The sequence below is a fragment of the Canis lupus genome, chromosome 7 (assembly GCF_003254725.2).
Source record: "Canis lupus dingo isolate Sandy chromosome 7, ASM325472v2, whole genome shotgun sequence".
Taxonomy (NCBI): domain Eukaryota; kingdom Metazoa; phylum Chordata; class Mammalia; order Carnivora; family Canidae; genus Canis; species Canis lupus.
This window is the reverse complement of record NC_064249.1, coordinates 58,018,861-58,046,744: the sequence shown is the minus strand read 5'-3', so window position 1 is coordinate 58,046,744 and position 27,884 is coordinate 58,018,861. Positions and strand designations below refer to the sequence as shown.

At 34.5% G+C, this 27,884-nt stretch overlaps 1 protein-coding gene across 3 annotated transcripts; it reads right to left on the bottom strand.

Moving 5' to 3' along the window:
- Nucleotides 1-376: 376 nt before the first annotated feature.
- On the bottom strand, nucleotides 377-27,884 carry DSC1 (desmocollin 1). Of its 3 annotated transcripts, none has more exons than XM_049112811.1 (17): nucleotides 27,494-27,884; nucleotides 24,208-24,292; nucleotides 22,773-22,975; nucleotides 21,454-21,573; nucleotides 20,467-20,622; nucleotides 14,864-15,008; nucleotides 13,485-13,651; nucleotides 12,909-13,043; nucleotides 11,316-11,501; nucleotides 9,459-9,718; nucleotides 9,233-9,375; nucleotides 7,797-8,009; nucleotides 6,146-6,388; nucleotides 4,504-4,622; nucleotides 3,789-4,043; nucleotides 2,972-3,061; nucleotides 2,753-2,890 (listed from the first exon to the last, which is right to left on the bottom strand). In XM_049112811.1, the coding sequence occupies exons 1-16, from the start codon at nucleotides 27,554-27,556 to the stop codon at nucleotides 2,993-2,995; spliced, it is 2,562 nt and encodes an 853-aa protein (XP_048968768.1). In that variant the 5' UTR covers nucleotides 27,557-27,884; the 3' UTR covers nucleotides 2,753-2,890; nucleotides 2,972-2,992. The 3 variants fall into 3 exon arrangements, with proteins under 3 accessions (XP_025285025.1, XP_048968768.1, XP_048968769.1); XM_049112812.1 differs by having other exon boundaries at nucleotides 2,972-3,017; nucleotides 27,494-27,882; XM_025429240.3 differs by lacking the exon at nucleotides 2,972-3,061 and having other exon boundaries at nucleotides 377-2,890; nucleotides 27,494-27,883.

Genomic DNA, 27,884 nt, shown 5'->3' with positions numbered 1-27,884 from the left:
CTTACAAAATATACAAGGGTCTATCCATTCTTGGCAACACGTTCTCCTGCTACAGTTTTATTTTCTTTTCCCTGTGTAGGTAGAAAGACAAATGCAGGGTCTGGCCAAATGCAGTATTCTTCCAGATTTATTAGAAAAGCAGATAAGAGACCAGATGCATGCAGAAATAAGAAATATACAGTTTGTTTTGTTTCATTACCCTAATCTAATTGAGGATTTTCAACTGGTACAGGACTTTTATAGCTGAGACACCACAAAATGGAGTTAGCTTTTCTTTTCTATGAGAATAAAAATCCTCAACTCTAGAACATCTATTGTGAACAATTTCCAAATAAGAGCACATTCCATTTTCTTAAAGTAAATATAAGCATAGATATCAAGTTTTATAAAATATTTTAATAAACTTAGGAGAATTGAAAGCTCAGTAAAGTTAAGGAGGTATTTAATAAAGCTAATTTATAATAATTATATCAATTTTCATCACTCTGGTGTTCCCATGGAATTTTTTTACATGAAATATTTTTCAGATCTGAATCAAGAAAAACTTAATTGTATGTTTTCCCTAACTACAGATTTAATAAAATAAGAAGAATTCATAATGATTTACTTATTGACATTTGATGATTAACTTATATTAAATAATCCATAAAATACAATATTTTATTAACAAACTAAATTGGTAAATAGGCCAGTGGAGTTTCATGAATTTTATCAATTGTACAAATAATGTTTAATTTTGAGTGTAAACAGAATGTGAATTTCCTAAATAAAAGACAAGTCATAGTTCCTCTGAGATAAATTTTAATAATATTTGAAACTATTTAAAATAGCCAAAACTACTTAATACAAATTCATTTTCTGTACTTCCTAAAGATTCTGGATTGCTAAAATTTGGCCTTTAATTGTACTTAATGTTCAGATATAAAATTTCTCTTTCCTATTTAAGTAAATATAAGAAATGAAAACAGATATTAATATTCAGCTAATGATTTTTAGTTGCTCAGAGAATGTTCTATATCTACATTCAAGAATATAACATGGCATGACTTATTTCCAAATTTTTAATATTAAACTTAAAAATCTCCAAACTGGTACCATTGTGAAACAACAGAAATTGCATTCCCCCCAAAATTATTTTATTCACAATTGCTATAAAAATCATACATTGTGAACATCCTATACAATGAAATATTTATTATAGCTACTTTTTTATTTTGCTCTAATGTCCAATTTCACATCAAGAAACAGTTTTAATCAGAAGCTATAATTGAGAATAAAAAGAGTAATTACAAAATTTTTAAAAAATCAACCACTCTTTTTTCAGTAATGAACTAGTTAATAGATTTTTAAACATGAAACAGTTTTTTTTTGTCTGAATGAGAAATTTCCATATGATATATACTGTTACTGTTTGTAAATTTAGAAAGTTTGGCACAAAAGATTATTAAAATATTGTTTATATATTTCTTTCTAAATGAATACAACATAATATCCCATTAAGATGTTATATGTTCAAAACAAATTATTAACTCACGTTCATTCATTTAACCATCATTTAACAAATGTTTGGTTAAGTGTTGCTTTCATAAATCTCCATATTTTAACATTTACATGCTAGAAATGCATTTTTTCTGATTTTCCATTTTCTTAAAGTAATTACCAAGGTAGTCAGAGTATTACATTCCAATATGAATGCTCATTCCATTTTTAGCATATTTATAAAAGGCTAAGCACTGTGGATCAGGGTTGCAAGTCTAATGCCTGCCAGGCTGGTTTCACAAATGCTTGAAGATGGTAGGCCTCTGTCAAAGTAGACAGTGCATGTTCTGGCCAAGGTATTTATATTTTAAAAAGGTAGTAGTATATCAGGGTGGGCAAATAAAACCTATTTGTGAGTCTAAGTCAAACCATGGACATCAAGGCTGCAATTCTTTCTTGTAAATCCTTCCATCTGATCCTAACAAAATCTTTGTGGCTCAAATTGTTGTGAGCTTGTTCTGGTCCGTTTCTTTCCAACAATCCTAGAAACTGTAGGAACCTGATTATGCATCCATATGGGCAGAGATCCAAGGACCAAGCGCTGAAGGTTCCTGAAAGCAAACGCAAACGGTGCTGGGAGCACCTCCGCAGTGTGAAAAGTATAGTGAGAAATGAATATTTATTTACCAAACTGAATTTTGCACCAAAGAATACTTAAGTGTCCTTCAATACATAGCCGCTCAGGTAGAGGATTCAATGCTCTGGCACCAAGAACAATATTTCTAAGAGCATTTCTAAGAGCAATCTCCTGGGAATTTTGAAGAAAATATTTAATTTTCATCTCAAATTAAAATCCATTGCTCATTAGCCTTGGCAATACCCAGCTCTCCCACCACACACTTTCATAGCATTCAAAGTAAGTTTTCAAAGAGAAGATGCAAGAATGGACATTTGCAGAGTCCTGTAAAGGGCAATATATACATGCATAAAAAAAAAAAGAAAATTAACACATGAAACTTTTCTTTCTAGAGAATATGGAAGTTATATCAGACGAGGAGAATTTAGCAGAGCTTTGTATTTATAGTATTCTTATCTATACATGACTCAAAGTTTACCTCCAATAAACAAATATATTAGCAGATGCTGCTATGGTTTTATATTCGATGAACTCCTACATATGAATTTGTAGATGTTTCTCTTTTAAAACACACATTTATTTCTTTGCACATGTCTTTGCTAGCGTCCTAAATTTGGGTTCCAGATGATCTAGAAACTCAAGCCCTTCTTCTTCCTGCCGATCACTGCAGCAGCCTACAGAGCCAGCCACAGATCCTTTTCCTTCATAGTTATACGAACGAACGTAGTCTTCAGAATGTTTATGCTCCTCGTCTTGTCCACACAGATACACCTTCTGTATCAAAAAAGAGCACATTTTATTATTTTTTTAAAGACACCTAAACATATTAGCATAAAAATAATGTCTTTGATTTACCTTTTACTGTTTAATTTTTAATCAGAGTGTGTCCTCTAATGGATTCCTACATATAAAAAATGCACATGATTGGTCTGTATTATATTCATTCTGAAAATATAGCAGATATATAAATGCTCCTAGTGAACACATTTATGATAATTAAAGATATACACATATCACAAAGCTAACTTACAATATCCCCATTTGGACATAATATTTGTACAGTTCCAATGTATCTTTGTAACTTCTTCACATATTTGGGGGAACCAATAGAGGCTATGATTCTTCTGTTTATATATGGTTATATGGTGGCAATAATGTAATACATGTAACTGGCTAGTAATAACCAATATTGATTACTCTGAACATAAAACAAGGAACTAAAACCCCAAATAAAAGCTAAACAGCCTATGTGGTTGATGTTGATAGCCAGGTCTTCATAACTACACAGAGAATTCAGTATACTTAAAAAAAAATGTTTGTAATTTATGATCCATGCGTCACTCTATACAAATCTTTCACTCCAGGTGACTTTCCCTGGTAATTTGGCGGGGGGGGGGGGGTGGTGGGGGGAAGCCTTCTTATACTTCCTAAACATGTCTACATATGCCGCATCTAGATAGTTTTGCAGTTTTGTGAACCTTATTTTAAACATTAAACCTTAAAAGATAATTTTTCCCTTTCGGTTTGGACCTGAAATCTGTATCTATGATATAATGAAACACTAAAAAGGTGATGAGTTCCAAGTGCCTGAGGAATAAAACTTTGGGGAAATCCTTATGCATAATCGTCTTTAACTTTTATGTAATATGAACTCGAAGACACTGGCACTCACTTCGCCAAGCCGAGGTTGGGTGAAGCTGTGCCAGTCGGTATATGTATATCTGCCAGCATCCGTTACTCCTTGTCCTGCTCCCTTGACAGATTCCAAGGTCTGATGGCCACCTCCTTTGTTGGAATCCAAAGTGTAGCCACCTTTGACCATCTCGAAGCTTTGCTGTGTTTTGACTCCTTGGCCACCAAGAGTGCCCACAGACATGCTTGTGTCACAAATGTTGGATGTCTGCGTGGGCAGTCTAATATTTGCTTCCTAAAAATAAAGTTAGAGTTATAAAATAAATGAATCACACTGTAACTAATTTGCTTTCATTTATCTTTCTCAACAAAATTCATACATTGAAATCCTAATCCTCCATGCTTAGAATGTGATCTTGTTTGAAAATAGGTCATTACATATGCATTTTGTTAAATTAGAATGAGACCATACTCAATTAGGGTGGGCAAGGTGAAATGCCATTAAGAAGAATGCAATATGAAAATTTGATTTGTGCTTCCATAAGTCTGGGAACTACCATTTTGTGATTCTTTGCAGTCTTATGAAACCAATACAATAGAATTATGAAGTTCAAATGAGTTAATGCATGCAGAACATGTGGAGTTAGTGCTCAATAAACATTAGCTGTTATTATTATTATTACTATTATTATGTAAGAATCAGCTGTTATCATTGGATCACTGTACAATTCATACGAAAGTGAAATCTAATTTACCATCACTTCTTCTCCGGGTCCTTCAGTGTTTGACACAATTAAATTTTGCTGGGCTACATCTGGAAAACATTTCTTTACTGTTCTCTTAGCAGTAACACAGAAACAAGTAAAGAGAATGCCTAAAAAAATAAAAATTATGTAAGTAAAATAGTATTTTTCTTCAGGCTGCTATATATTAAATCACCCAAGTCATGATTTTTTAAAAGTTTTTTCACGGAATTTTTAAAAATTTGATCTCTTCGGGGCATGAAATTTAAAACAGAATATTAACAAACATTTAGTATATAGAGCAGCTCTGTTTTACTGAGATAATGTTATTAGGCAAAATGAGAAAGGAATCAATAAAAAGTAAGAAGGATGAAGTGAGCATAGTTAATTAACAGGTCACTTCCCAAGTCCAGGATTAACTTAAATGCTTTTCTTGTTTCTTCCACACTGGAATAGTAGCTCCCTTTGATTGAAATTTCAGCTAGTATTATTGATAGTTCAAATCCATAGAGAACATGCTCAAAGGGCATTAGACATAAGCACAAACTTGAAAGATAGTTACATAAAATCTGTGCTCAGTTTTGAAAGTGCATGTTCACTAATCACAGTGCTACAGGGAGTATCCAGTTTAACCTGAACCTCAACTCAATGAATTAGGACACAGTAAAGACTCTGGGGGCAAGTCTGTCAATTAAACTAACTACAGGTTCTGTAGTCAGTTAAAGTGGTAAAAAAGAAAGGAAAACAGGAGGAAGTATGAGTGGGAAGGAGAGATAAAAGAATTGTGGGCAACGATTTCCATCACTTTTGCATCTTGAAAAAAGCAGTTTGCAGAATGCAAAATCTTGACACTTTTTTCATGCATTACTTTTCCAGTGGCCCACCATATGATCATTTTCCACTAACAGGAGTCTTTCTTCTTCTTCTTCTTCTTCTTCTTCTTCTTCTTCTTCTTCTTCTTCTTCTTCTTCTTCTTCTTCTTCTTCTTCTTCTCCTCCTCCTCCTCCTCCTCCTCCTCCTCCTCCTCCTTCTCTTCTCTTCTCTTCTCCTTCTCCTTCTCCTCCTTCTCCTTCTTCTTTTACAATCAATTCTTTTTTAAGTTTATTTATTTATTTTTAAGTAATCTCTACACCCAAAGTGGGGCTCAAACTCTTGACCCCGAGATCGGGAGTCATGTGCTGTTTTGACTGAACCAGCCACGTGTACTTGTTAGAGTTTTAGGATATGGGTTAAATTGCTTCATTAATAACAGTGAGCATAAAGATCTAGGCAAATTTTGGAAGTATTCTTCACTAATTCTTCCTGTGCATAAATTTGGCTGATTAAAAGACTATGTTTTGTATGGGAGGGAATCTTAACCAAACTCTGTATTTTACTTGTGGAAAAATGATCTCAAAGAAGAGAAAATGATCTATCCAGTGTCTCACAGCTTCTTATTGGAAGAACTAAGAGTACACTTCTGAAAATTACTTTAAATTTAATCTGCTCTTACTGATATGTGTCTTCTTCTGTGAACCCTCAGTCATATAGTACACACAAGATTTTTAGAAGGACACATTTACCAAGGCTATTAAATAAAGAAGTACCAAATATATATATATTTTTAAATATTAGATAAGCCTTCAACTAACACATTCTCGATAATCATACTTACATAACAGCAATGCAGAACCCAAAACCATGGCAAGAATAGCCCATCTTCCAAGTATTACATTTGATGGCTTAACATCTCTCACGTTTTTAACTTTCATTTTACAGTCAGACGGGGTTGTACAGTCACATACTCTCACTGTTAACATGTGTCTTGCATGTAAACCATGTCTATCTTTTATTATGATAGGCACAGTATAATAGTTATAATCAAGAACTTGCCGCTGATGAAGAATGGCAGTTTTACCTAGAGAGGAAAAAACAGAATATATATTTACATGACCTTTCAAGTAGCAATATTATTCCTACTTAGTATGATTGGTGTGGAGTGGGGGCAAAGGGGAGGGAAGGTGCAGAATTTAGCTTAAAGGAAAAAGTCTAGTGGGTTTATTTGTTTGCCTGTTTGTTTGTTTGAGGGAGAGACAGAGAGAGAGAGAGAAGGGGCAGCATACAGCCTGATGCAGGTCTCAATCTCTCAACCCTGAGATCATGACGAAGCAAAATCAAGAGTCTGACAGATACTTAACCTACTGAGCCACCCAGGTGGCCCTCACTTTTATTTCTTAAAAATGACTTAGATTTCTTGAAAAACCAGGAAAATTAATTAATATTGCTCTACACTTACATTAGACTAATATATACGATGTTATTCAAATATTAAATTAAAATGGATTTATAGGGACACCTGGGTGGCTCAGTGGTTGAGCATCTGCCTTCAGGAGATCCCAGGGTCCTGGGATCAAATCCCACATCAGGATCCCAGTCAGGGAGCCTGCTTCTCCCTCTGCCCATGTCTCTGCCTCTCTCTGTGTGTCTCTTATGAATAAATACAATCTTAAAATAAAATAAAATAATAAAATGGATTTATATGTTTTCTTAAAAGATATTTGGAATAAGAGTCTGAACATAAATATATTATCCACTGCTTTAAAAAAAAGTAAGGTATTATCCTTTCATCTGGGCTGCCAACACACCATCTAGACTGAGGGAGACTTGGAAACTTTGGGACCACGGGAGCCATGGACACATCTGCATCAGCAAACATGAAGCACCCAGGAGGCCAGTGTAATGCTGGCGGAATGCACTACCATAAGATCAACTTCAACAAATATCACCTACATGACTTTTGAAAAGTTGGTATAAGGCATTAGCACTTAAAGAGGAAACAGCTTCTGCCCAACTGTTGACAAACTGTGGACCTTGGTCAGTAATAAGACATGGGTAACTGCTGACAAAAACAAGACTGGAGCTGCTTCTATCATTGATGTGCTGTGACCCAGCTACTGCAAAGTTTTAGGGAAGGGAAAGCTCCCCAAACGGCCTGTTACTGTGAAGGCCAGATTCTTCAGTGGGAGAGCAGGAAAGATTAAAGGGCATTTGTGGGGGCCGGGAAGGGAGGACAAGACTGTGTCCTGGTAGCTCGAAGCCATGTGGAGGGAGGTTCATTAGATGCAAACAAGAGCTTTTCAAAATAATAATAATAATAATAATAATAATAATAATAATAATAATAAATAGCAAGGTATTATCCTTTTGGGGGGATCAATAAAATAATTTCCTAAAATGAATATTTACCATAATGAACTAAGGTGAATGTCAAAACCATCAGCCAGTTTAACTTCCTACTGATTAGAAGATTTAGCATAATTACATACCATCCTTTGTTTCTAAATTCCAAAGTTTGTTGGCAGAATTATCCAGAAAGAATTGAAAAGGTGGACCATTCTCAGGTCCATCAGGATCTACAGGTTTGAGAACAGCATAATCCTTAGCATTCTGACAAATTGTCACTTCTTTTTCAATTTGTGGTGGGTGATCATTATTATCTTCCAATAAAACTACTAATGTTCCCGTGCAAGATCTGCCATCTAAGAAAGATTAAAAATAAGATATCCTTCAATTAAAATTTTATTTTCAATATATCTACCTTAAACAGCTGGCATCTGCTTTCTACTAGCCTTCTGAACTTGAATTTCACACACTTTTGGATCACAAATATCATTGCTACAAGTACAAAATAGTAACATGTCACTCTTCCTTGAAGTTTAATGGCTGTATCAGGTGATATCCTGAGGCTCTTTTTAAAATGAAAAGGTATGAGATGATGAGTGATGTTACTACGGAATATCCAGTTGAAAATAAAATTGATTTCTTACATCATTCTTTGTGAAGAGCATATGTTCATCTTGAATGTACAAAGACTTCACATTTGGTCATCAATCACTTCCTTTGACTTCCACCTCTGACTCATTTCCTCACATACTCTTTGCTCAGACTTTGTAAAACTTCTCATCAAACCCACTAGGTGCACTCTTTCCTCTCTGCTTTGGTACATTCTGTTGCCACTGCTGGGAATACTTTTCTCTTTCTCTTTGCCTGATAATACTTTATTATCCTTCAAGAACCCACTCAAATATCAAATATCACCTCCTCTGAAACTTGTCATAACTTCTATGGACAATGGCAGCAATATTCTCCTTTGATTTCTCAGAACACTTTGATGATTGCTGACTCATTGTACTGTGAACATGTTAGTCCTAAGAGCTAAGTCATATTCATCTTGAGAACCTGATGACCTTCCTGGTATTTCTTGGCTAACTTACAACTTCCTATTGATACCTTGAACATAATGCAATTACTATTTTATACTTTCCAAAAAGTAAGCTCTAGAATTAACCTTGGAGAAGGATTGCAAACCATAGCAAAAGACTAAAGAGTCATCATTTTACCATTTCTTAAGAAATAGGATATATATTTTGTTCCCCATTAAGAGAGGCTCAGAACAGACCTACCTTGAACCCAACTGCTTTAGGAAGGCAAAACCCTTTCAGCAAGTTCAAACCATAATACTCTAAATACATACTCCTGAAAACAATAGAGATCCTGGAGGATGCCACCGTGTCTTTGGCCATTCATCATCACCTCTTAGCTTTGTATTACTGATGCACTGAAGCTGACATTGGGTGGTCTCCAATAAATTGAGCAATCCATGCAAACATGTTTTCCATTAAATTTTGATATGAAAATAAACAAAGTTCACCCCAGGATTTCCTTAAAAATATATCCTATATTTCTAGAAAATTGCACTCACCTGTATCCATCGCAACCACAGAAACATTGTATTGGTCATTTTTAACAAATTTTGATTCTCTATCTAGTACTTTTATAGTTCTCAAGTCACCAGTGTGTTCGTTAATTTCAAACCAGTTATCTTCATCTCCTATCTTCTTATACCTAATTTTTAGAAATCAAATGTAAATACTCAAACCAAAGATTGGACAAAATCTCAAAATATATCATTTTGAAGAATATTTTACCTTAAGCCTTCACCACTAAGTGTTTCTGGATCCAACGCTTTGTATCCACGCAATTCTTCTCCAGCTGGGAGGCCATCTTTACTCTGAACAACTTTTACTGGCGGTTGGCATTCAGGGCCCTCATCACTGTCTTTAATTTTAACAGTGACAGTTGTAGTGCACATAGTAGGAGTTTTTGAATTTGCTGCTTTAGTGAATTGTGCTTCATTAAGGACACCAATTTGCAAAACAACTTGGCGATTGACTTCATAGTTCAATGGCTATTCAATAAACATACTTTGGTTAGTCAATTTGTAACATTATTTATGGAAGATTTATAATTATGATTCCAAGTTTGAGCACAAAAAGGAATATCATTTTTTATTATAAAATGTTACCAAAAAGCAGGTGCTAATGTAGTTAAAGACTAATAGTTGACTTCCTATAATAATAAACACTATCAAATGCAAAATTGTTGACTATTCAACCAATTTTTCTTCTCACTTTTCTTCAGGAAGCTCTTGCCTTCATTTTTTTTCATTACAAGTTTAAATATTAATATAAATAAAGAATAAATGTTTGAATAACTCCAAAGTATCATGTGGGATAACAGTAATAACTAAGACAACAGAAGTACATAAAGAGTATGAGAAGAAATATATAAAATAATTAGATTATTACAACACGAGATTTGGCTATAAGGGAGCAGTTACCCTGAGTGTATGCATAAAAATTATAATGATGCTATCTAGCAGCATCTTTTGGAAGCACATTATATTTAGGGGTTTTAAAAAAAAATTGTTATACATAGGTTTTTATAGCTCCTAATCACAGTGCTCAGTCCTGAACTGAATAATAAGAATCTTGAAACAACAGTTAAACAATTAGAGACTGAATCTATCAAGATAACAAAAAAAGGACAGCAGGAGAAACTTAGACCCCCTAAAAAACAATCAATAAGAAACAAAAACTCCAGTAAGTAAAAGAGAAAGTGACTGAAAAAATAAGTAAAATAATTAAAGGAAATTCTCTAAAAATCTTAGGAGGAAAGTACAACTTGTGCATGCAGCTTCTAAGAAAATACATTGTCCCTAAGAAATTAATCAAGGAAAATACATAAAAGGTTAGAAAGAGCTACTGATAGAAGGACTCAGAAAGGAACCAAGTGTCTACCAGCATACCACCCTGAATATGCCTGATCTTATCTGATCTCAGAAGGTAAACAGGGTCAAGCCTGGTTGGTTCTTGGAAAGGAGAAAGGAGCTAGATTTAGTTTTTCATTGTGAGTGCCAGTAATTGCGGCTGAATTTTTAAAATCACAAAGTGCTGGCTACCTCAAATATGGGAGGATTAATGGGAATAGCTGCTGAATATTTAATAAATAGTCTGTCTTCTACATCATAAGAGCATGAAGGCAATTGAAAAGTCAAGAGGTTTGATTTCCAGTAGTGATTCTTCCATTTCTGTCTTGTTTTCCATAAAATAAGGGACAAGTGGGTGTCTAAGATGCCTCCTAAGACTAATATTTGATTATAAATACAATATTTATCTGCCTTCATTTCCCGCATGTGTAGAACAATATGTTTTGTGCCTGCAGTGTCCATCTTCTAAGAAAGAAGATGAGGGTAAAATAATAATAATAATAATAATAATAATAATAATAATAATAAATTTATGTGAACCATTGTAAATAATTTCAGCATTTCATTGCAATTCTCTAGTCATAAATTTACAGAAATTACTATAGAGATGTACAGTACATAGGATATAGATATGTAGATGATATGCCCAAGTATACATTAGTATTTTTTAAAGTATTGCCTGATTGTTTTCTTTTTTTTTTTTTTTTTGCCTGATTGTTTTCTTGTTGTTGTTTACCTTGACTACACACAAGACTGCTTCATTCGTATTGGGGTCTGTGCTAATTTTGAAGTTTCCATTTTCATTTCCCTGTAGAATCTGGTAGACAGCCTTTGAGTGAGGAGTGTTTGGCAAGTCCTGGTCATGTACCGCCATTCGTAAAATCTCGACATCAATTCTGTTTTCTTCTACTTCTGCAAAATACTAAAACAATTTCCTCTGGTTATTATAAATTCGTAGCTTTAACAATCTGATTTTCTACTCTAAAACTTACACTTAAAGAAAAGGGAAATAAAGTGATATGGGAAGGTGCAATCATATATTGGAAAGAATTTACAAATGTAATGCATTGCTTACTTCTCTCCTCCTAAACTGCTTTTTCAAATCTTATCCATTCTTCAAAGACTAATTCATGTCTTAACTCCTAAACTTCTCTGAAATCATTCAAGCCCTCAGAATTGTCTCTAATCTGAATCTCCTCAGTATTTACAGTCTATGGTCCCTTTTATATTAACATATTAAGCCTTTAATATTTATGATAATTAAAACCTACATTGATTTCTTATTATTACTGACTTGTTACTATGCCAATTTTTGTTTTTAATTTCCTTCTGAATCCCTAGCAAACATTTTAAGGAAAAAGTGTTTCCTTTTTTGAGAAATTAAATCACATTTTTCCCGTTTTCCCTTCAAAAAAGAAATACAGTTAAGAAGCATATTATATTAAAAGACTTTAAAAGTAGTAAATCATAATCTTCTAGAGATAAGATGAATTCATGGAAGTATGATAACCTGATGGCTATTGGAGTACAACAAATCTTGATTATCTTGATTCTAATCCCAGTTTTTCCTCTTACATGGTCTATATGCATGAGATCATAAGCAAGTTATTTAACTGACTTTTCATTTTCCCAAATAAAATATGGGATACACATATCCTTACAAGCAGTAGGGATTCATATAAAACATTGAATAAATGTGCCTATCACTGGAGGTGGTGATAGGCACCACCTTAACTTGTTCTCTTCCTTAACTTGTTCTCTGGTAGAGATTGATGAAAAAATGAAGATTACTTACTAAAAGTTCAGGAAAGAAGAGCCATTTCCTGGAAGTATCATCCTATATATATATTTCTTGTTTTGTGTAGAAGGAAAAGTTCACTCATACATGATGCTGAGAGAATCTGCATATAAATAATGGGAGGGCCACACTGTACTACTGACGTCCCAGCAAAGCAGAAGATATTCAGCTAGTCTCTTTTTCATCTTAGGAAGTGGAAGTGCAAAGAATACCGGGAGAGAGCCTCTTTTCTTGTGCTCCATAAAATAAACTTAAATCCAAGGCATCCAATAACAGACCTTGGCATCCAAGAAAACAATGAATACATAACAGTATCAAGCTCTTCCATGACCAAGAGAGTAGCTTTTATCCTAACATTTAGAAATAACTGCTCCTTCAATTATTTTTACAGAAATCATATTTTTGGCATGTTATCTGTAAGTGGTAGCTCTCAAGAAACCAAAATATGTAATCTCACAGAACTATCAAATTCCTCGTGTTTTTTTGAAAAAGTAAATGAACTTAGAGAAATGAATACAAAGATACACTTACAGAAGTTTCAGTAAAATATGGTGGATTGTCATTTTCATCATCAAGTGAAATAGTAATTGTTCCTGTATTAAATAAACCAAAAGGTTGGCCCCCCATGTCTCGCACTTCCATTATTAACTTGTATGTATCACAATTCTGAAAAGAAAAGAAAAAGGTACATTGATGAACGCTTTTATTTCCTGTAACTTTAAATTCTCATAGCCATTGCTTAAATTCTGATTATTTCACATTCATTTTTTATTTATTTATTACCAAAAAAGAGGTATTTAAATGTAAACACAGAACAAGAGACTGGCTAGTCAGTACAATAGAAACTTGATATGTCTAACATAATATTTCAAAATTTAAAGCTATTTCATATCGACACATCAGATCAGGTCAATGATCTTAAGTGAGAACTTGTCTAATATCTTGTACCTTCCCCCACATCTCTGTAGAGATGAAGGAAGTATCCAGAGAAGCCCTAAGCACGGCCTGTATAGAAGCGAGTTGGAGAGGTGGCGAAACTCCTCTGGGAGTTCATTATCAACTTAAATATAGTTTAGTGACTGTAAAATTAGTTAATCAGTTCATTACTTCTCTATCCAGTAAAGGTGTAGTTGTGGTGATGACACCTGTATCTGGATGTATGGAGAAATGCTTTGGATGATCTGGGATTTGCTGTAAGATTTTATATTTCAGACGAGTATGCAGAGTGTCAGGTTCATCAAGGTCTATGGCGGTCACTTGTCCCACTGAAGTTCCTGTTCAGATAAATCCCATATTGTCAACAGTTTAAAAGAGCAATATAACTGAATTACAAACAAACAAGGTATGTTTGTAGCATATTCTCCCCAAAATGACAAGTATATTGACTTTACAGATAAGCGGAGTGTCTTAAAAGCTCTCCCGAACTCCAAGCTCCCCTCACTGGGAAACTTCAATTATGTGGGTATTCTGAATAACATGATTTATATTCCACATGTATGAGAACATCCACCCCACCCTTGGTAAGAATGTTTCTCAAATTCTTCCCCTCAACCCATCACCCTAGTTCACAGGCCACTTTTGGATGGGACCTTCTCTGCATGTCTTATTTCTTTTACAAGCCAACTTGATAATATTAGTTAGAGGAATAGCACAGCTTTGAGTATGATAACCAAGATTTTACACCTTGATATTTTAATACATGTGCTGAACTGTTAATATATGCAAGTAATTATTAATATATGAAAGACAAACACTGTGTAGCTGTCTCAGTATCACTTGGACAATATTTACAGCCCAGAAATCCAAGTATGAGAAATGTTGTATTAGCAAACCACTGACTGTGAAAGAACAATATTAAACATGCATACATACAAAATGACAACAGAATAGAGGAGGCATTTCTTGTAACTTTTTTATTTTTAAGATAAACTGGATAGGCTTACGCCCATTAATGCACCTAGGTCACAATCTTGGCTGCCTATAACATCAAACCAGTTTAATTTTTTAAATTTGTTTGGAAAACATGCCAAGTAAGCAATGTGTATATTGTTATAAGTCAGATACATCCATGAGATGATGTATTTCTGGGTCCTTGAAAACATATTGAAACTTTGTAAAGATTCACATTATTTATTGCTTTATTTATTTTTATTTTTATTTTTTTAATTTATTGCTTTGTAAATGAATCTGTGACACCTATGTACACGGTTAAAACAGAAAATATGAATAGCATTTGTCTGTCCACATTCATATGCATTGTGGATTAATCTAACAAAGTTAATAACTTCATGTATTAGCTGCCTTCTATATGTGAACAGCAAAAATGAACACCGAAAGGTTTGCCTTTGAAGAGTATATGAATAGTTTTAGATAGAATATCCTTGACACTCAAGCATTTTTAAATGTTTTGCATAATTGTGTTTAAAACATTAGTGAGGAATTGAATTGAAGCAAAAATCTAGTGTTTTCCTAAGATATGAACTTACCAGTTCGACAATTTTCAGGCACATTAAAGATCGTCACCTTGTTTTCAAAATATGGAGCATTATCATTATCATCTTCAACTTTGAATAGCAAGGGGAGTGGGTACTCTGGGGCATAACCGTCTGCTGTTGTGGCATAGGCGTAGAGCTGAAAGGTAGACAAACACCGTCAGCTTGTTCTCAAATGACAAATTATATACAAAATTAAGCCTAGCAGTTGGGGAAAGACATAGTGTTTAAAAAGTCATCCACAAAAGAATATGTGACTAAGAACTTATGTGACCTACAACACACCAGCATAGTGTATGCTGTCAAATGGCTTCAATCTCTTACAGCGTTCACATTATTTTCCCCACCAAGTACCATGCACCCCAGCTAAATGAGGCTGCTCTGTTCTCTGAATTACCCGCCTGCCCTTCTGCTTGTTAGAATATATGTAAACTTCTGTCAGTTGTGCTAATAACAAGTATTCTTTTAATTTATAAAAGATATGATTCCATTTATTTATGGATTTGCACGTACAGGTAAATAGATATCAACCATCTTCAGTGATGGTTGATATCAATTAAAAATTCTTTACCTGCATTTTCTCATTTTTCTATCATAAACATATTTCTTGTGTAATAAAAGTGCCTATAAAATCATATACACACTCCAGATATCATCTCAGAATGATATATCTTGGTCCCAAAGGCCAGGATTTAATGTCCTTTTTTTTTTTTTTTTTTGAAGACCATCAATTTATTTCTGCACTCTTCTTACGTGGTTTATGCAGAAGTGCTCAATAAAGAGTTGTTGAGTTAAACAGATTTTCTTTACTGACAGCACCAACTAAACATGCTCAAGATGGATTCTCTATTAATTCAATCCTTCACCAAAATAAATTCTTCCATATTTTCCTTCTGTAATCATCTTCCAAAATGAACCAGGGTTAAAATTCCAGGTATCTACCTCCTTCCTGTCCTTCATTAGCCTTATTAGTCAGTTGCCAAGCTCTAGAGATTATGATAATTCTGTGTCTCTGCCACTCATTATCTCTTTTTTATTCCTAATGCCAACATTCTCATGAGACTCCAAATGTATCCTACATATTATCCTACCAATTTTCCTGCAATTGTTCTAATTGAACTTTTCCAATTTCTGTAGCAAGTCAGATTCATTTCGACAAAACACAATTTTAATCATGGTATTACCTAATCAGATTTCTTAGTGATTTATGTATCATCTATGAAAGTAACCACAAAATCCCCACTGTTGTGTTAAAAGATGAACATTTCATCTTCACCATTCATCTGGAGGGGAAGAAACTTCCACTCCAATCTTTGGGATGGGAGATATTGAAATGACCATGTTCTCTCTGTTACCCGATTTACTTTTCCCCAAATAACCCCTCGGGAGGCTTTTTCAGTAATAAAACTCATACTTCAATTTCCATCAGTCTGATCACTGAATCTTATTTCTCAATAAATTCTGAACTCAGGGATGGAATACAGGGGTATTCCAGTTCACCACCCGCACCAGCAGCACCATGATTATCATCACCACCATCATGTCCAGATATCATACTCTTCAGCCTTCCTCTCAACCTCTTCTTTTCCCCTCATGTTTTGTATGAATTTTTCGTTCTTTAAACTGCTGCTATTTTGAGATTTTTAGCTACAGAAAACTATGAAATTGTTTTATGTCTCTATAAGATTACAATTGTCCTCAGAGATGAAGCCTGAAACATACTGATATTTGTGTGCTGAAGCACCTAACATAGTGCCCTGGTAGGTAATTCTTCAATAAATAGCTTTTCATATTCAATTTCATTCATCTTTCGTTTTTAGAAAGACAAACTACTCCTTATATAGGTCCTTTGTAAAAATTATTATGAACATTCTCCATAGAATCACTTGTAATGAATTCTTCTACCTTCTCACATTGGCATTAAAATTTCTTCCTATCTAAACTAAGGCCATCCTACTATAATTTACACAACCTTTTGCTAATGCTTCTCTTCATTAGAAATGAAGATCTCTGGTTCCCACCATATAATCACTTGTAGTTTGAAATAATAGTGTTTCCTGGTGTTTAACAACAAGTAAATACCATTATCTCAAAATCCATGGATTCAGATGAGGTAATCACCTCATCTGTTTCAGGTACTCCTTCAGGTACCTGGTTTTATTTTTTACTAATAATTAGCTGAGTATCTCCATCTCAATTTCAAAATAGAAATCATTAGTATAAAGAGGATGAACTAAACTAGGATTATAAACTTCAAAGTATAGCCTAACTCCCTAGGCGAATCCATTTATGTTCCAAAGAAACATAATTAAAAATACTTTCTTATTTACTCATTAAAGTAAACTCAATAATAGTAATGGTTTTACAGTAACGTTCACATTATTTAATACTGAAAGCAATAATCATAATTTGAGTATTGTTAAAGAAGTATAAAGAATATTACACTTTAAAATTAGTCATATTTTTAGCTGAGTTAGAAGAGCATTATTTAAATTTCATGTGTATTTTTGATATATATGATTTATATATATATATATATTTGAAACATATGATACATGTGTATCCCTTGAATTCTTCTGTAGCTTGAAGAATCTTATCTCTTTTAATCCTTTTTCACAGCAGTGTGCTGATTTTTTTTTTTTTTTTTTTTTTGGAAGATCCAAACAGTTGCCAACTGGGGTGAGAACTTTAGTTTGACCTTGTAAAGAAAGATATCCAGTTTAGACTGGGAAGAGGTAGGGAGAGCAGTGGCACCAAAGCTGAGTAGGTACAGAATGTGATTAGCAACATACATGTAAAGATAGTAGGAAGACCTGTGTGGCTGAAAAGAAACCTATGTTACAAGATAATAAGGCTCTGGTTGCATAGGTAAGGGACTAGACTGAAACCAATTTTTCCCAAAGTATTTACAAAATATACAGATTCTCCTCAACACTCAAAGAGAAATAAGTTTAACTGATTTCTTTCATAGGATAAACTGGAATTATTGAAGAAAATCCTCTTCTTATACAACTATTCTATGAAAAACTTGGAAAAAAATAGCCTCATACACATCCCTGAAAGATTAGATGAATTCAATGGTTTAAAACAAACTCCTCAAACTGCAATAATGGTGTGACTCATCCAGAAAAATATTTACAAGCCAAGAGTAAACGATATAACCTGGGGAAGAGAAAGAACAGGAGCACAAAATATATTGAATTAGACCCACGGCAACCTGTGCCAATAATCAATGAAATCAAATTATTTCAAGCAACAATAACTGAATAATACAGAACATTTATATAGGTAATATAAATACAAAAAAAAATGGGGAATCCCATCAAAATCCTGTTTTGAGGGCAAAATCCTAGAGTATGTATATTGTGTGACTTACCCCTAGAATATTTTTAAAGAGCTGTACGGTTCACATGCTGATTTCACCAATATTTAGTTTAAGTCTTTAATGACTGCAACAGCTCTAAGGTATGTAATACAACTATTAGTAATAGCCCATGAGACAGAGAAGGATACAGATTCTTAAAGGTTGTGACCTGTCCAAGGCTAACAGAAAAAGTGGCAGATATGAGGTTCTATTCATTTCCAGAGAAATAAGCTTTCTAGGGCAGCCTGCGTGGCTCAGCAGTTTAGTGCCACCTTTAGCTCAGGGTCTGATCGGAGACCCGGGATCGAGTCCCACATCAGGCTTCCTGCATGGAGCCTGCTTCTCCTTCTGCCTGTGTCTCTGCCTCTCTCTCTCTCTGTGTCTTTCATGAATAAATAAATAAAATATTAAAAAAGAAAGAAACTTTCTAATATAAAGCTAATAAGTGAAATTGATTTGATAAAAGGACACCTGGGTGGCTCAGTGGCTGAGCATCTGCCTTTGGCCCAAGGTGCGATCCCTGGGTCCTGGGATTGAGTCCTGTATCAGGCTCCCTGCAGGGAGCCTGCTTCTCCTTCTGCCTATGTCTCTGCCTCTCTCTGTGTGTCTCTCATGAATAAATAAATAAAAATCCTTAAAAGAAAAAAGAAATTGATTTGATAGAAAAGCAAAGATGTATTATTTTCATTTATACCTCTATGTTGACAGAGAAGACTCCCATTCTCTATTGCCTCAAGTGATTTCCTAACTTGTTTCATGTTTACATCTGGTTGTTATACTTTCCCTTATGAATCTTATGAATTTGCAAGTGGTATTTCTTAATATCAACTCAATCTTAACTATGTTCATTGGAACTAGAGAAACATGAGCCAAGCTTTAAGCATAAATTCCAAACTATTTTATTCCTTTTGTCCTTTAGAAGTTGTTAAAATGTAGCAAAGTAACTTTTTTTAAAAAGTAATCTCTACTATACATTTATCAAACATTTATTTGGTTTCTTGATCAAAATGTTTGCGATAATGCTTAACATATTTCTCCTATTTGAGTCTATGTAAGTTATTTTCTGAAGTAATAATTTGATATTATTATGAATAAAGTATGTTTATTCAGAGAATTTGGGTGGGAGCATAAAATTATAAAGAAAATATGTCATTCTAATCCAACCATTTATTTATGAAATCCCTAAAGTGGGACATTTATGTTGTTCTAAAAATTTCACCACCTTATACCCTGTTTTGACATCCTTAGGATAGGGTCTTCACTCCCCATACCCCACACAATCATTAACTTCTTTCATCACTGCCTTTGAGTGGCTACCAGTTCCTACTTATCTTTCAAATAACTGCTAAGTTGTTACTTTCTGGACTGTCCAAGTATGAGATGATTTTCCCTTTTATATACTCCTTTAACAAAGAGCTCTTCAATTATACTCACTTATAATTCAAGAATCCAAGTGCTTAAACAATTTAACTCACCATCTTCCTGAAACTCATTGTGAATTTCTCCTGTATGTCAGATTAGACATCAGAACACAAAGGAGGTATGTGAAGTTCGAAACAAGAAAAAAAAAGGATTTAATTTTCAGAAGGGCTAGACTTTTTGTTTGGGTCAAATTAGGTAGAATAAGAGGAATTGGTAAACCTATTCTGGATTACTAAAGAAATAAAACAGTATCCAAGGTTCTCATGGTTGGAGAACAATCAGAGAAAATAAAAGAAAAGCACAATATTATTCAAGAGGTGAAAGCAGTGGATCTCAGTCTTAGGATATGTTTAGAATTACCTTGGGTGATTTCAAATTTTCAGTTGTTGGGGCCTCATCCCAGAACAATTAAATTAGAACTTCTGGGAAGTTACCCCAAGCATCAGTATTTTTTAAAAAGATCTCACGTGTACAGTCAGGCTTGAGAGTAACTGAAATCTGTTATTATATGGAACTTCAAACTCAACAAAATTCACTGCTATTGTCCCAAGATTCTACAGATAAAAGCCTGTCCTTTAAAGTTTTGTCATTATATTTTATATAGCTTTTCTCCCCTTTTCTTCCCTTATTATAACTATTATCTTTCCTCATCAGTTGCACTAATAGAAATTTGAAGTTTACACTATCCATTAACAATATGTAAAACATCAAATCAAATAATTAATCCTTCCAATATATAAATATGCAGCACTGAAAATATATAAACAGTAACTAAAAAGAGAATTCTGAATAAATAATTCCATAATCTTACTGGAAACTGTTCATATTGCTCACGGTCTATGCTCCTTGTACAGAAGATATCCCCCGTGTCCTTATCTATGTAGAACAAATTGAAGGGCTCTTTGTCCACTCCTGGTCCACTTATGGAGTAAAAGATGGTGTAGTTCTGCGCAGCATCAGATTGGACCTATAACATTAAATGACGATTTAGTAAAAGAACAAATATGCTATAATAAACATCTCCAACCTACTGTGGCGATGCTTTAATTTGTATCACTTGCTCTCTCTCCTATTCACCTAGTCTGTCTTTCCTCTGCTTATTTACCCATTATCTCCCATATTTTTCAAGTTCTAATTCATATTCTGCAATCTGCAAAGCCACAGGCTGGATCATCTATTTGATCTCAAATTCTATTGAATTATCTGTATATTTATGGAAAATCTTGGAGTTGACTATACCTTCACAATTCCTATTCACCTAATTCTTATTCCTTTATAAAGTATAGTGACAATTTCAGTGGTTTTGAGTTATTTGGAATGGAAACATTTCTGATTTAAAAAAAGCAAAAATAACGCAACTTTCCATCCACAATTAATTCATAATTTCAAAGCCGACCTTTTTTTTTACACTCCACCTATCTAGCAGTGATGCCATCTTTTTGATAAACAAAAATACTGGTCTTTTTCTATGAGGACAAGTGTTCAGTAAAGGGACAATTGAATTATGTAAAATCTGTAGGCATTTCCTCTGTCCAAGAATGCTAAATTCTGGTATTCAGGAGACTCTGGATATAGATTTAAGAGCATCAGAAACCAAAATATGAAACTTATTTCTAAATGCTAAATATGATTTCTGGAGGAAAGTGACAAAATACATTGATTTTTTTTTCTAGTTTTGGTGAATGGATGATCCTTATGAGTACCAACAGGTTAAAGCCCTCATTCAATTCAAATGGAAAGTTTTAAAAATAAATAAGCAAAACCTCTATTACATAACATCAAATGAGGTAAAGTGTACCTGCTGAACATGTTGTGGAAATGGACCTAATGAGTTCTCCATTAGTGAACAGGGAATAGGGGCCCATCGTCTCTTGCTGCGCTTGAGAACTGTGTCTTTGGTGTGCCTCTTCTTGGGAACCTACATATGATGAGAGATAAAGAAATATAGCACTGCCTAACATCAGGAATGTGATTTTCGCATGTATATCAACATGAAGAAAATAAGCAAGGGTTGTACATAATGATATCATAGATAATACCCAAACTGTTTCATTCTTTGTTAGTAAGATACATACACGACACGTAAGAACCAGTTTCATCTGATTTAATCAGTTAAACAACCAGAACTTTGTGGGGCATTGGTGAAAGATGCCATCTTGAGACATATAAATCCCCTAAACATAGATAATCCACTAATAAATACCTAAGAATTGATTTTATTCCACTAGGAGTGGTACAATGAGTATTTGTTAACACTAGCTACAGTGCAAAGCATTTGTATAACTATACAAAGACAGAGATCAGCATTCGTTCAGGTATATTCTATTTTATGTGATGTGGAAACTCTACAATATTATATAATGTTTCATAAGCCTTCTCCTAAATTTGTAATATATGTAATGCATATTAATATGCAGGCATATTCTAAATGTGGTGAAGAATTATTTTAATCAAAAGGAATTTAGCTGGAGAAGTCTCTCATAAATTAAGTTACTTATTAATAAATTATTTCACAAGACTTAATTGATTGTGCAGAGTTTGCTCAAAGCGAGATTTGCGTGAATTTTGGTAACCTCTCCCTTCCCACACCTTGACCGCTACCACTCACTGCAAGAAAAGAAGCCTAGAGCTGGAACATTCAAATCAGTCTTGTGGACTGGCTATATTTCATTCTCTGAAGACAGGGACCTCGTGGCATTTTCTATGAAGAGGGGAGCAAGCTTTAGACTATTTCTTTAAAGAGACTGAGACCCACAGACACTCGAGAGAAAGCCACTGAGGGTGGAGTGCCATATCTCCAACCTAAATCAATTTTCACTGCCTTTTAGACCTACCTGTTCTTCAGGTTGGTCGTTCTAATTGCCACACCTCAAACCACTATCTGAAACATTTGATAATCTGACCTTGCTCCCTGGCTACAGAGCTGTTCCTTCTTACACCATTTTGTAAATAGCTCCACTCCTCTTTAAAACAGTCTGGTATTTCCATAGGTTGATTAGAGGTGGAATAAACAAATGAGCAAGAATTTGGGAACCATGAATTTAACGTGGAAGGAAACATATGAAATGAAAGACTCTAATAAGCAGATTGTTATGTTTAAATCCTTGGCCTGTATACCTTCTTTCCTCTCACATCCAGTACAATTTCTATCTTTTTCTGTTCCTGGCTCTGGCTGTCTGAAGGAAAAATGGAAAAGCTCTTCCTTTCAGAAGACAAAATGAGGTCATGTGTTGTGTAAATGGAGCCATCTTCTAGAATCCTGAAGTCAGGATCGCTGGACAGGATAAGGCTGGCTGACTGGAAGCACTCCTTCAGATTCACTGCAGGGAAGACAGCCACAGTAATTTGTAAAATAAAAGAGGGAGAGAACAAGTTTTACAGGAATGACAACTGAGAGTTAGTAGATGACAAGCATAAAGACGGAGGTTATGCTTGGAATTTGTTGAGTACCTACTACTCTGAGATTTAGCGGCCATGAAAATTAAATAATTAAATAAATGAGGTCATAGTTTCCATTATTTTAATCATAAGATAATTTGTGAATAAATATAAATTATTTTCTTAGTGTCTCTGGATTTATTGTTTCTGCTTTAACTTTTATTTATGGATATATGTATATATATATGTACATATATATACATACAAATATATATACATATATACAAACAAATTTACCATTTTATTTAAAGTGTAACTGTAAGATATGAGTAGATTTAAAACATGTTTGCAGTAATCTTTGATAACTACATCTGTTGCAAAAAGTAAGAAAAACAGTCTATACTTAAGTAATACTTATTATATATTTTTGTCAAAACGTTTCCTTTACAGATTCATATTTAACATATTTAGCATATTGGCTATGTGTCTATAGAGTATAGATGGTATTATCTTTTAAGTATTTTCAGAAGATATAAGGCAATGGATTAATTTAAAACTTCAAAGCACTGGGCAAAATGATGTCTGTCTTGGAAAGGATAGCACTTCTGTATTCAAGGTGTAAATTCAAGGCCAAAGAAAAACCTGATAAAAAGAGATGTGACTCTTGCACTCAGAGCAATCAACCTATGCTGAAAGTGAAATTAAGACTTGTTGAAATTTTATTTGACTTTCACAAGCTATTCCTCATAACAGATCACATAAATTCTTGGAGGGTACTTGTTCATCATAGACAACATAAATATTATTTGGGGGCATTTACATTTTGATACGTCTGTTTTATATCAATTGCTTAAAGAGCATTGGTTTGGAATTTTGGCAGCAGATTCATTGATACGGATTAAAATATGCTTCTGGTTTTTGTGCTTTCAGTCATTTGAACTAAGCTAATTTAGCCCTTTGATGTTTGCTAATTTTTCTGGCAAGAAAAGTATACAACTAACTTGGAACTTTAATTGTTTCTAACCACTACTAAAAAACAAGTAGTCCATCTTCCATTTTATCTTGAATTTTAATGCCAAGTAGCTATTTCATGGCTATATCCCAAAGTTTACAAGAGCAGCCTGAAGCTAAATGCAGCAGTTAAGACTATGAAATTCTTAACACCGTTTCTCACCTTTGCCTACAAGTGTTTCAGCCTGAAGATGAGAAGGAACTTGAAGAGAAATTTTCTGACAGGCATCACAAGATAATATTAAAACCTCAAAAAAAAAAAAAAAAGAAAGAAAGAATCAGGAATTATATTTGATCTCAAACTTTCATATTACAGTTTTGTCTTATTGATAAAAATGTCAATTTTAGAAACAAATTTATCTTCTAGTCCTTCAATATTTCTCATATTTATTTTATTTTAAATATTTATTTTATGAGTGAGAGACAAAGTGGGGGGGGGGACAGAGAGAGAGGGAGACAGAGCCCCAAACAGACTTCATGCCTGACGCCAGGAGCCTGAGATCAGGATCCCAGCTGAAACCAAGAGTCTGATGCTCAACAGACAATGCCACTTAGGTGCCCCCATATTCATTTTGAAAGGGAAAAGCAAAGGAAGTGGCTTTAGGGGCACTACAGTCATTAAGTATTAGTGAAAAATTAAAATGAACAGTAATTCTTAGAACCCAAATCATATCGTTATCATTTCAAAATAAATGGGTTACAAACAATTGATTTTGCATAGAAATTGTCATCGCTAAGGCCATTCATAAATGTCACTCTGATTTCTTCACATGAAGAAAGTATTTAACTTTGGAATGTAATGATCATATATTTGTACACAAATCATCATTTCCACAGCCCCCAAAAATTTGAGGTTGTAGTAGATTAAGGCTAGAAATCATGAGGATTTTTTTTAACCCCTTAAAGAACAGCACCCATAAATCTTCACTTATCTCAGATCACTCCTGGGACTGGCTTGCCATTCCAAGTCTAAGTGATCTCGAATAAAAAAAACTAGTCTAAAAAAATATAATTCAAAATACAGAGAGTAGCTTTCGATAGGGTAAAGATCTGTAATTAAATTCAAGACACAGCTATTGTTTTAGAAAGCTAGGTAGTTAAAGGAAAGAAGATAAATTACCTGGGGAAAAACTAAGTTGTTAGCTTTAAAATGTTGACAATTTCAAAACACAGTTTGCTTCTTTTCCTTGGCATTTTGTATTTATTTGCTTCCTCTTCTGTTTATCAAAATGACTGCTTTTTTGATTACTTAAATATAAGAAAGAGCAGAGCTAGATTTCCCAGAACAAGGTCAGTTTTATGATTAATTTTTCTGAGGACATATTTCTAGAGTTATGGGATCTATTATTTGGAAGAAAGAAAGAGGGCATTATCGTCCATGCTCCAGAGTGTGTACTTCATTTCCAGCTCAACCAAATTCTATTGGCCATACTGTGTCAACCTATTTAAATAGTTTGTAATTTTACAAAAAATCTGTTACGAGGATAGTACCAAAAACTGGAATTTAAAAAGTCAATGTGTATTCACTTTAATTAATTGCCTTTTAATTTAATTAATTAATTTATTTTTATTTTTAGCCTCCCTGTTACATGTTTTCACAACTCCCCCACATTTCCTTCCTGGAATGTAGCATAAGGCTAATAATACAGTCATGCAATGCTCTTTCTGTTTCCAGGCATCTGTTCCATCTGTAAGCTACTAAAGTCAAAAAACCATACCTGTCTTGTTCTCTGTAACAAACTCAATGCTCAGCACATGATAGATATTTAACAAATAGTTGCAGAACAAATTTGATGAAATTGTATTCAGTTTAATTTAAATAGCCACTGTTTAAAACATAAGACTTTCTTACTTATTTGACTTTTTAATATACTCATTCCTAGTGCCAAGGAATAAAGTAAATTATATCCTGAGAATTCTCTGAACATAAAAATTCTATTACTAATGATCTAACTATATGATGTAAAAAGAGTATTTTATAAAAAAAGAGTATTTTATAATTAACAAAATATACATACATATGCACACATCCATATATGTATATATCTATGTGTATACATATATCTAACCTATAAATACACACCCACATTATTCTTATAGGATATAGTCACATTCCCATTCCCACACTGATCTTTCCTTCCTGCCCTAGGACCTCCACTTCTTTGCTTCTGCCTTTGTAGACAGAGACAATGGAGATCTCCAGAAGTACTGTTTCAGTTTTTAAGTTAAATTAACAGCTTAATAATTTGGAGGGAGCTGGGGTCAGATATCCTTTTAGCTATTATGGAGGTTAAGGATGGATGGGCAAGGAATGAACCAAAGGATACTGGACACAGCAAAGACCAGAAGCAAAAGAAATCTTGAGGAATCCCTCAGAAATCTTTCGCCACATTCTGGGCACCTGGGTGGCTCAGTGGTTGCACGTCTGCCTTTGGCTCAGGTCATGATCTCAGGGTCCTGGAACAGAGTCCCACATCTGGCTCCCTGCAGGGAGCCTGCTTATCCCTCTGCCTATGTCTCTGCTTCTCTCTCTCTCTCTCTGTGTGTGTCTCTCATGAATAAATAAATAAAATCTTAAAGAAAAAAAGAAAAGAAATATTTCACTGCATTTTTCCTGATACTAATAGAAGGTGGTCTCTGAGGTTGTTGTTTTTTTCCCCCCAGGCAGTTACTAAATGAGAATATAACCATCAACCCTATATGGACAAAATGTTTATCCCCATATAGTTAAATATTTAAATTCTGAAAACATAATTTGAAGCTAAAATACTTTGCTAATTCCCAGCTCAAAAATGCCAGATGGAGATATGGAACAAGTTCCCTCTTTCTCATCCCGACCAAAGAAAAACAGCACCTGAGGACACACTTACAGAGCTCTGAAAAACCTAAGTAGAAGCCAAGTTAATGGAATTTTTTCAATGACGGACTCATTTTTCTTTATTGTTTTTCTCAAGTTAAACCCCTTGTTTAACCTAGGAGTTCTGCCCTTCTCTTAGCTCCTGGTGGGTAATGTGAAAGTCCTGGATAATTTGCATCTTCACCTGGACTTCTTTTCCTCTTCTTGCGGCTCAGTGGAACTAAGCATATAAAATATCTACAGCTTATTTAATGACCACTAACAAAAGCAAACCTCAGAACCGCTGGGCCAAATGCCCGAGGAATGAATTCATTCCACTCCTCCTTAGGAAACACCACAGGAAGACTGAACAGGGGATTCCCTTGAAAAACTGCCATGTCTTGGCAGTGAGCGCGTGAAGAATAAACAAAACACCTGCCATCCCCAGGCCACAGGTCTCTCAACTCTTGAATTTTTCTCAGCTCTGTTTGTGTTTTCCCAGTCTGTCTTCTCTGCCTTCCACTGCCACCCCTACTCTCTTTCAAGCCCAAACTGAGGGAGGAAGCACGTAGTGACATGCTCAGAATTCCCTAATCCTTTGGTTGTTACTCACCAGGAGACAGAAAAGGAGCTGCTTACAGAAGATGCTCCCTGAGGCAGCAGAGGCCACAGCCATCAGAAGTGGTCCCAATGGTCAGGGATGGTGGCTGGATAATAGGGCAGCTTGGGATGTACAGGGTGGCTTAAGCAGATTCCCAATGGCTGGCACCTGTGCAGGATAGGCTGCTGCCACCTTGGCGCAGCTGAGCTGGGTTTGGAGGAGTCAGGAGGCAGGTGACAAAAGGCAGGAGAAATGCTTTCCTCCTATTCCCAGGTCAGCCTTCCTCCTTCCAATTCAATTACCTCTGAATGTGAAGAGGTTTTCCTACAAGTGGGGAGGGTGGGGTACAAAACACCCCAAAACCCAGTCACTAGCTCCTCCTCACAGCTTTCAAAATTTCTCC